The sequence below is a fragment of the Engystomops pustulosus genome, chromosome 2, assembly GCF_040894005.1.
Source record: "Engystomops pustulosus chromosome 2, aEngPut4.maternal, whole genome shotgun sequence".
Taxonomy (NCBI): domain Eukaryota; kingdom Metazoa; phylum Chordata; class Amphibia; order Anura; family Leptodactylidae; genus Engystomops; species Engystomops pustulosus.
This window is the reverse complement of record NC_092412.1, coordinates 187,261,278-187,271,440: the sequence shown is the minus strand read 5'-3', so window position 1 is coordinate 187,271,440 and position 10,163 is coordinate 187,261,278. Positions and strand designations below refer to the sequence as shown.

Genomic DNA, 10,163 nt, shown 5'->3' with positions numbered 1-10,163 from the left:
TGTAATTTACAGACGCAATATAAATAAAAATTATTATCTTGGTAACTGTTGCCAGAGTTTACTCCTTGATTTAAAGTTTGAGCATCAGATGGAGCCAAAAGGCCGGCCGCCGTCTGCAACTATGTGCCAATGTATACACAAAGGTCACACGTCAGGGGCTTTAGTGACATATACGCTGAGCCTAGACCAAGAATATGGTGTGAACCCAGCAAAATACACCAAGCTGCCCACATCATGTAAGTTATCTTTAGCCAAAGTGTCTGTGTCCCTGGACTCCCACCCACCAGTGTTTATGTCACCATACCCCCCCCCACCAGTGTTTATGTCACCATACACCCCCACCAGTGTTTATGTCACCATCCCCCCCCACACCAGTGTTTATGTCACCATCCCCCCCCACCAGTGTTTATTTCACCATCCCCCCCCCCCACACCAGTGTTTATGTCACCATCCCCCCCCACCTCCACCAGTGTGTTGCTGCCCCTGTTTTATTCTTGAGGTAAACGTAATAAACAGTCTTTTTGAGGTCCAAAAAAATAATTTATTCAAGCATTGTTTTAAAATCACATTACATTTATTTCAATTCAGACATCAACGAAAAATAATGATACCTTCATAAATACATCTCATGCTATTGATTTACAGCAATTTTACAAACACCGTTGCCTGTTTTGGGGATAATCATGGTAAAAAGACAACTTTACTAACACCATTGCCTGTTTTGGGGATAATCATGGTAAAAAGACAACTTTACTAACACCGTTGCCTTTTTTGGGGGATAATCATGGTAAAAAGACAACTTTACAAACACCGTTGCCTGTTTTGGGGATAATCATGGTAAAAAGACAACTTTAATAACACCGTTGCCTGTTTTGGGGATAATCATGGTAAAAAGACAACTTTACAAACACCGTTGCCTGTTTTGGTGATAATCATGGTAAAAAGACAACTTTAATAACACCGTTGCCTGTTTTGGGGATAATCATGGTAAAAAGACAACTTTAATAACACCGTTGCCTGTTTTGGGGATAATCATGGTAAAAAGACAACTTTACAAACACCGTTGCCTGTTTTGGTGATAATCATGGTAAAAAGACAACTTTAATAACACCGTTGCCTGTTTTGGGGATAATCATGGTAAAAAGACAACTTTAATAACACCGTTGCCTGTTTTGGGGATAATCATGGTAAAAAGACAACTTTACTAACACCATTGCCTTTTTTGGGGGATAATCATGGTAAAAAGACAACTTTACTAACACCATTGCCTTTTTTGGGGGATAATCATGGTAAAAAGACAACTTTAATAACACCGTTGCCTGTTTTGGGGATAATCATGGTAAAAAGACAACTTTAATAACACCGTTGCCTGTTTTGGGGATAATCATGGTAAAAAGACAACTTTACTAACACCATTGCCTTTTTTGGGGGATAATCATGGTAAAAAGACAACTTTACTAACACCATTGCCTTTTTTGGGGGATAATCATGGTAAAAAGACAACTTTACAAACACCGTTGCCTGTTTTGGGGGATAATCATGGTAAAAAGACAACTTTACTAACACCATTGCCTTTTTTGGGGGATAATCATGGTAAAAAGACAACTTTACAAACACCGTTGCCTGTTTTGGGGGATAATCATGGTAAAAAGACAACTTTAATAACACCATTGCCTGTTTTGGGGATAATCATGGTAAAAAGACAACTTTACAAACACCGTTGCCTGTTTTGGGGATAATCATGGTAAAAAGACAACTTTAATAACACCGTTGCCTGTTTTGGGGATAATCATGGTAAAAAGACAACTTTACAAACACCGTTGCCTGTTTTGGGGATAATCATGGTAAAAAGACAACTTTAATAACACCGTTGCCTGTTTTGGGGATAATCATGGTAAAAAGACAACTTTAATAACACCGTTGCCTGTTTTGGGGATAATCATGGTAAAAAGACAACTTTACTAACACCATTGCCTTTTTTGGGGGATAATCATGGTAAAAAGACAACTTTACAAACACCGTTGCCTGTTTTGGGGATAATCATGGTAAAAAGACAACTTTACAAACACCGTTGCCTGTTTTGGGGATAATCATGGTAAAAAGACAACTTTACTAACACCATTGCCTTTTTTGGGGGATAATCATGGTAAAAAGACAACTTTACAAACACCGTTGCCTGTTTTGGGGGATAATCATGGTAAAAAGACAACTTTACTAACACCATTGCCTTTTTTGGGGGATAATCATGGTAAAAAGACAACTTTACAAACACCGTTGCCTGTTTTGGGGGATAATCATGGTAAAAAGACAACTTTAATAACACCATTGCCTGTTTTGGGGATAATCATGGTAAAAAGACAACTTTACAAACACCGTTGCCTGTTTTGGGGATAATCATGGTAAAAAGACAACTTTAATAACACCGTTGCCTGTTTTGGGGATAATCATGGTAAAAAGACAACTTTACAAACACCGTTGCCTGTTTTGGGGATAATCATGGTAAAAAGACAACTTTAATAACACCGTTGCCTGTTTTGGCGGATAATCATGGTAAAAAGGTAATTTTTTTTTTTTTTTTTGGGTCAAACATTTTTTTTTTTTTTTTTTTTTTTTAAACATTTTTATATTTTTTTTTTGTTTGTTTTTTTAATTTTTTTTACATTTTTAATTTTTTTTAAAACAAAAACTTTTAAAATAAAAAAAAAAAAAAAAGGTTAACAACAAACTTAAGAACGAGGAGGGTGGAACAACCTTTCGAAATGGGCCATCAGAATGTCCATCTTTCGGTTGAGCAGCTCCATTTCATGGAGGAGCTGCTCACCGATGGACACCTGAAGACCCTCGGCCACTGCTGTGGTGGCTACCTCTGGTGGCTGGACCTCTTCATGTGGGTCTTCCACCGGTTCCAGCACCAGGGTAACCATCTCCTCCTCCGGAGCCACAGCAAGATCCTGTAAAAAAAAAAAAAAAATATATAAATTAATTATAATTACAAATTAATTTGGATATATTAAATTTTCAACATCTTAGATTCCTAAAAAGATGCCAGTCTTTACCTCTTGGCCAGGTGGCACAGGGCTTGGTGGAGGGGGAGAGTCGTCCCCAACATCCACCACAACAGCAGCAGCAACAGAAGCAGAAGAAGAGGCCCCTTCTACGGCCGGTGCCCTCTCCCGTCCGGCTAGAAAGAAAAAGAGAAATCATCAAAAAATGCACAGACATGTCATTACTTAGAGAACCAAGTTGTATCTTCTAACCTTTTGCAGAGCGGTTCCGGCTTCGGACACGCTCCAAAAAACGCTCCTCACGGACCTTTATGTCCGAGAACCGCTTCTGCAACTGCCGGACGGAATGGTAGCGGCCGTATTTCTCGAGCAGATGGGCTTGGACCTGCTCCATGATTTTGGTCTTAGCTTTATAGCTACCAGTCTCACGGAGCAGGTCGTAGCCCCGCTCGTCGCAGATGGTTATCAAAGCGACGAGCTCTGCTCGATCAAAAGGGGCGCTCTTCTTCTGCTTCCTCTTGCCGCTGCTGGTGCCTGCCTGGCTTTCATCTGTAAAATACAAGAATGCAAGATATTTTATTTTTTTAACAATATTAAATTCAAAAATTATTTATGATAGATTTGTTTCAACGATTTGTATTGGGTTTACCCTGATCTTGTTGTGCTCGGAATTTGTGTTGCCTATCACATGTCTGGTGTCTTCGACCTTCTTCTCATGGTGTGTTTTCATAGTCTTTGCATTGTGTATTAACCCCTTAAGGACGCAGCCATTTTACAGCTTAAGGCTACATTCACACGACTGTATGGGGGACGTATATACGGCCGATATACGTCCCCCATAGACGGCAATGGGCGCATGGCGCACTACGGGAGCGGTACGGTGCAGCACACGTGCGGCACCGTACCGCTTAGTACCCCAGAAAAAGATAGGACCAGTCCTATCTTTCTCCGTAGTACGGCGCCGTGCACCATTACTTCCTATATAGAGGGGCGGGGGGGAGCTGCGCTCACCTCCTCCTCCTCTCCCCGTGCACTGCCGTTGCCCGCTACGGTACGGTACGGGCGGGCAACAGCAGTGTCAATCTAGCCTGAGGCTCAGCCCGATTTTTGGGATTGTGATATGGTTTGATTTATATGGTTATAACTTTTGAACACTTTTACTAATCTAAACGATTCCACACATCTTGTACTTAATTTTATTGGTAAATGTTGGCTGTTATTTTTTGCTTTGATTTCCCATAAAAATGTCACAAATGGGAGTTTTGGGATAAATGTGACCTTGTCAAAATTTAGAATCATTGCATTTTCCTCAAGATGATTTTCAACCTAAATAAGTTGCAGAATAACATTTCCAATCGTCTTATTTACATTTGCATTAATTAAAAAAATGTCTCGATAATTAATTTTCATGTTGCGCAGCTTACAAATATATATATTTTTTGTTAAATTGGAAATTTTGTGGAAAAATAGTGTTTTCACTGAATTGTAATATTTTTCGCATCTAAACCCCATATATAACAAACCCATTTTAAAATCTGCACCCCTCATGATATCAGAAGCAGCATTTACGAAGATTGTTAACTCCTTGAGATCTTCCTAGTAATTTAATCCAAATGGTTGTGAAATTTTGAATGGTCAATTTTTGTTGCTTATATGTTCATTTAGGCCTAAAATTTACACATTTAAAAAAGAGAAAAAGCAAAAACACACCCTAAAATGTGTTCAACAATTTCTCCAGAGTGCAGAGACCCCCCACATGTGGACATTACTTGTGTTATGGGGGCACAGCGAGGCACAGAAGGGAAGGAGCACCCTGCAGCTGCAAGGATTTTAGTTTTCTCGTTGCCCCCTTTTGAAGGCTATTAAATTTTTCCTTTTAAGTTATTTGGGCCATGTGACGGCATTTTTTTTTGCGAGATGAGATGCTTTTTCCAGTGTTACCATTTTGTGTTTGCTATCTCCTATTGTAGTAAATTTTAAACTTGTTTTGAGGTCATGAGTAGAAAAGAATCAATTCTGTACTGGATTAGTTAACCATAAATTTTTGTTTTGCAACGTATAGCCTAATAATCCTGTTATCTTTATTCTATGGGTCGATACGATTACGGGGATACCAGACATGAATATTTTTTCTTATGTTTTTAAAAATTTGCAAAAAAAAATGCTAATGTGTTGTAAAATCTCTCATTTTTGTATCGGCGTCTTCAAAGTGGCATACACAGCTGGTTGATGGCTTGTTTTTTGAGGGACATGTTGTACTTTGCAACAGTATCATTCTGGACTACATATGTTTTGTTGATCACTTTGTATTGCATTTTTAGTGGGATATAATAGTTAAAATCCGAATTTTTGGTGGGTTTGTAATTTTTTGATTTATGGCGTTCATCATATGGGTCCAATAGTTATTTAGTTTTATTCTATGGATTGTTACGGACGCGGTGATACTATATATGTGGGGTTTGTGTTATTGATTTTGACTTTTTTGTGCGTAATTTGTATCTTTATATTTTATGGGCCTTATGGCCAGTTTTATTGATTTGTTAATTTTTTTTTTCATTAAAAACATTTACTTTTCCTTTTTTTTTTCTTGATCCACCACGGGACATGACCAAGCAATCATCTGATTGCTTGGTCATGATAATACCCTGCAATACTCATGTATTGCAGAGTATTAGCAGTGTCTGCCTATGCAGATGCATAGGCTGACACTTTGCCTTTAAGATGACGTCACAGATGCCATCTTAAAGGCCCTGCCTTCAGGCTTCTCTGGGGTCCCGATCGGACCCCAGAGGTGCCATAGCAGCGATTGGCGCACCCCAAAACATCGCTGGGGCGCCGATAGTGGGGTAAAGAACCCCGGAAGGCATGTTAAATGGTGCGGTCGCGTCATTTAACGGAATAATCAACCACGATTGGAGCCCACTCCGACCGCGGGTGTTAGCTGTGGATGTCATCGGTAGATTAACGCTGACATCCCGCAACCCCCAATGGCGGTTTGGCTCCTGTGCAGAGCTGAACCGGCATCATCTCAGTGCAGTACAGCTACCGTGCAGAGCGCTAAGGGCTTCAACTAAATGCATGTGTATTAGCCAAAAACGGAATCACACGGTGCAGTTGGACAGCGCTAGTCCTGCGTTTAAAAGTGCATGGTTTTGGGCCTAAAAAAAAAAAAAAGTGTGTCCATTGTAACGCACGTGATTGCTTAACCAGTAGATGCCTTTCAAGGCATATGAAAATGTGTCCAGCCCAGGGTGCGCCCCCATTGCGCTAGCACTGCACTTCAAAGCGTAGCTAGTGACGCATGCGCCCATGACCTTATACTTTGATGTAAATGTTTATATTTTGGTGATGACACATAAAAACCTATTTTGCTGTAAAACTCATTTTTTCATTTTCTTTTATGTAATAATGTGATTTTGAATAGAAAACACCCTAATTGAAAACTCTGTGTGAACATTGCATTTCTAGGTTTATTTTGGAGTTATATAAAATGTATTGAGCGCTTTACCTGAGGATGTGGCCATCTTGCTTTTCGAAAGGTTGTTCCCTCCTCGTTCACGACAATATAGATCTACGTGAAGGGATTAGAAGTTATGATGTTAAACTCATGTAATTCTGACGATGCGATCCCCCTGCAACATGTGCTGTGCCATTAGCTTGTGTTTCTTCACTGTCCTTTACATTGCCCTGTATATCCACCCTTCTTATCTCTCTTTTTGGCCTTTTTCCACTCTTTTTGCCTAGTTTTGGGTGTATTTTATGTTGTTGTGGGTACTTACAATTCTCAGTATTGTTCCCTGGCTGCTGTGCACGGTATCTGCTGTAGTTGCAGGTGTGGCTTCTATTTATGACGCTGCTGCTGGCGTCAGATTTTCAATATTTTCGCGCCACAATCCGCCGTGCATGCGCCACAAATACAAGGATAGAAGCAGGGAAATGGCGAAAGCGCGCGACACAATATAACGTGCCGTGCGCCTAAATTTGAATAGCGCGCGACACAACGGGGACGCGCATAATTAAGCGCGAAAACACAGGGGGGGGACTCTCGTGCGACAGTATTCAAACCGCGACACAAAAGTGTCGCATGAGTAAACTGATTGCTATTATGCTTGTTGGAACAAGGTAAAGGTGTGTGCGACACAATTTAGGGAAAAAATATAAAATGGTTTCCAAAACAAAAACAAAATGGAGAGAGTTAGGAGTCGAGGGTTTTGAAGGAGAGTGGAAAATTTGACTGGTGATCGTGCACAATAAATCCATTGAAATTTTGCTAAAAGGTAAGTACATGTTCAATTCTAAATTTGCAAAAAGGCTTGATTTTTGAAAAAATAACAATCCAATTTGTAAAACAGGAGTGGAGATTTGTGGTACTAAGAAGACAAACACTCGTCAAAAAAGCTTTTGCAAAGGTAAGTCACACTTTAACATGCAAATTTTAAAACAATTTAAACAAATTGGAAGAGAGGCCCAGGAAAAACTATAAATGTGTTTAGTATTTACCACAAATTGGGATTAAACAAATTTGTAGTGTAAGTTAAAATTACTCACAAAGTAACAGACCTTATCTGACCAATCTGCCAATATGAGCAGAAAAAATTACATATTCCATATTCTTTCTTCTAGGACAATGGATATGCTTCCGATCGTCTACGTGGCCATTCAAAATGACCGCATCATGGCTAGACAGCGCAGACGGAGGCAGAGGAGGCGTCCTCGAGTGTTCCGTCCTCGTGTGTCCTTTGCAGATTTTACGGACGCGGAGGTGTATCAGCAGTTTCGGCTGGATAGAGCTTCAATCCTAAGCCTCTATGAGAAGCTTGAAGTAGCCATCGGGGCAAAAACCGGACGGTCACATGCAGTGCCTGGACTCACCAAGATGGTCTCGGCCATCTATTATATGGCGAACGCGTCCTTCCAGCACTGCATTGCTGAGCGTTTTGGTTTTTCGCAACCAACCTTCAGCCGTTTTTTCCACGAGGTAGTGGATGAGCTGTTTAAGCTCTGTACACAGTACATCTCCTTCCCCAAAACTGCTGATGCCATCCGGAGGACGCAAGCGGAGTTTGAGCAAGTAGCGGGGATGCCCAAAGTGATTGGGTTAATCGACTGCACACATGTGGCGTTGGTGCCTCCTGCGGCCGATGAATATCAGTACCGCAATAGAAAAATGTTTCGCTCGATTAATGTGCAGGTCACCGTTGACTCAAACAACATCATAACTAATGTGGTCGCAAAGTACCCTGGGTCGACACACGATTCCTTTATCTTTGATAACTGTGCCCTCAATTGCCGGCTCCAGAGTGAATTGTACAGGGACGCCTTTCTGCTTGGTAAGTGAATGTGAATGCTCTTTCAATTACTAAACACTTAAAATGTGGTCATGCTCCATAAGGTGTGTCTTTAATTATGCTTTTCATAAACTGTGATGAGTTTTGTTTATAGTTTTGCATTTTATAAACAAAAGTTTACAAAATGTAAACAAAAATGTTAACACACACAAATTAAAAAAAAAAAAAAAGGCTAAAAAAATTAAACAAAACACATTCTCAGCATATGAAATTAATTGGCCAAAACCGGCGTTAAGAGAGAGTGAACAAAGGAAAAAAAAGTACAGGGTTAAGCCTAATTTACAAATACATACTGAGGGGTATCAGTTACAAACACCTACTTTGTCCATGGACATGTGACTGAACTGGTAAACATCACAATCTAAAGGGGTTTACCCACAAAATAAAGTTTAGCCCTATCCACTGGATAGGACCTAACTCCATGATCAGTGCTGAGACCCCCACATATTGCATAAACAATGTAGCCCTCGCCGCTCAGTCAGACTAATGGAGCAGATGGCTGAACATGACTGTTTTGCTCAATTAATCTCTATGGAGGTGAGTGATCTTGCCGAGCACAGCGCTCACCAATCTCTGTCAGCTCCATAGAGATTAATGGAGCTGAATGGGCATGCACGGCCATCTGCTCCATTAGTCATTTTTGCAGTCTGTGGGGGTCTCAGCACTGATCATGAAGTTAGGCACTATCTCATGGATACGGCTTAACTTTCGTTTGTTGGAAAACCCCTTTAACTACCATCATGTTTTGAGAAAAATATTGTTGAAAAAGAAGACATCCCCAAATGCAAATAACTTGCATTATTGGCACTGATAAACCAAGCAGATTCCAAGCAAAAAACGGATATTGTGAGGATAATCCAAAAATGTCAGTCTAAGCTCAGACTAAGGCTCCACTCACACTACTGTATGGGGGACATATGTACAGCTGCAAACTTACGGCCATACATATGTCCCCATAGATGGCAATGGCCGCACAGAGCAATATGGTGCAGCACACATGCAACACCGTACATGGGGGGGGGGGGGGGAAGCTAACACATGTCCTATGTTTCCCTGTGTTACGTGCAGCCCCCATGCATTGCTATGGAGAGCGGTCACCCCTCCTCCTCTCCATTACACGGAGCACACGGACGCCCGGCAGGCAGATGTTTGTGTGAATGCTGCCTCATTTTTTTAATTAAGCTAATTAGCTTTACTTTGTCCTGTTTTTAGGTGATAATGGCTACAAATTATTGCCATGGCTGATGACACCATATTTGCGGCCAAGCACCCCTAAGGAGAGGAGATTCAACCGAGCACATCGAAGAACAAGAAGTGCCATTGAGAGGACCTTTGGAATTCTCAAAAGTCGGTTCCGCTGCCTGGATTTTTCAGGGGGGGCTATGCTCTACAAACCCCCCATTGTGTGCAAGGTCATTATAGTCTGTTGCATGTTCCACAACATTGCGACAGCCAACAGGCTAGAAATTGACCTTGCAACAGATTTGACTGAGCATATAGAGCATCAGGGGGATGTGTCTGCTGAACCCACAAATAGAGCGGGACAACTAAGGCGCAGGCAAGTGACTGAGATTTACTTTTAAAGTGATCTGCCAGTTACCATTTTTTTTTGTTATGCCTTAATGTCTGTAAAATTAGAATTGCATTAAAGTAAATGCAATGTCAAATTGTATCCATGCTTTTCATTCTTTAGTACAATAATTTCAGCTCAGAGGAAGACAAAGTAGATCAAAAATTTATTTGTCATTTTTGATCAAAATAAAGAAAACAAAAATAAATAAAGTAAAAAAAAAAAAAAAAAAGAAAATTA

At 40.5% G+C, this 10,163-nt stretch overlaps 2 protein-coding genes across 2 annotated transcripts; one reads left to right on the top strand and one right to left on the bottom strand.

Annotated features, from left to right (window-relative positions):
• Nucleotides 1-2,726: 2,726 nt before the first annotated feature.
• Nucleotides 2,727-6,529, bottom strand: LOC140117083 (uncharacterized). The gene is made up of 4 exons (XM_072133515.1): nucleotides 6,514-6,529; nucleotides 3,258-3,554; nucleotides 3,057-3,181; nucleotides 2,727-2,951 (listed from the first exon to the last, which is right to left on the bottom strand). Exons 1-4 carry the CDS (start codon nucleotides 6,527-6,529, stop codon nucleotides 2,727-2,729), a joined length of 663 nt encoding a protein of 220 aa, XP_071989616.1.
• Nucleotides 6,530-7,632: 1,103 nt separating this feature from the next.
• LOC140117082 (putative nuclease HARBI1) lies at nucleotides 7,633-9,936 on the top strand. Its single transcript, XM_072133514.1, has 2 exons — nucleotides 7,633-8,335; nucleotides 9,566-9,936. The coding sequence occupies exons 1-2, from the start codon at nucleotides 7,633-7,635 to the stop codon at nucleotides 9,934-9,936; spliced, it is 1,074 nt and encodes a 357-aa protein (XP_071989615.1).
• The last annotated feature ends 227 nt before the right edge of the window (nucleotides 9,937-10,163 follow it).

What these genes read in the sequence shown, in the direction of transcription:
- LOC140117083 (XM_072133515.1), bottom strand. An exon ending in CCGGAACCGCTCTGCAAAAG is followed by an intron (nt 3,182 to 3,257) that starts GTTAGAAGATAC and finishes TTTTCTTTCTAG; the next exon opens with CCGGACGGGAGAGGGCACCG. An exon ending in CTGTGCCACCTGGCCAAGAG is followed by an intron (nt 2,952 to 3,056) that starts GTAAAGACTGGC and finishes TTTTTTTTACAG; the next exon opens with GATCTTGCTGTGGCTCCGGA.
- LOC140117082 (XM_072133514.1), top strand. Translation starts at nt 7,633, where the DNA reads ATGGATATGCTTCCGATCGTCTACGTGGCCATTCAAAATGACCGCATC. An exon ending in CAGGGACGCCTTTCTGCTTG is followed by an intron (nt 8,336 to 9,565) that starts GTAAGTGAATGT and finishes TCCTGTTTTTAG; the next exon opens with GTGATAATGGCTACAAATTA.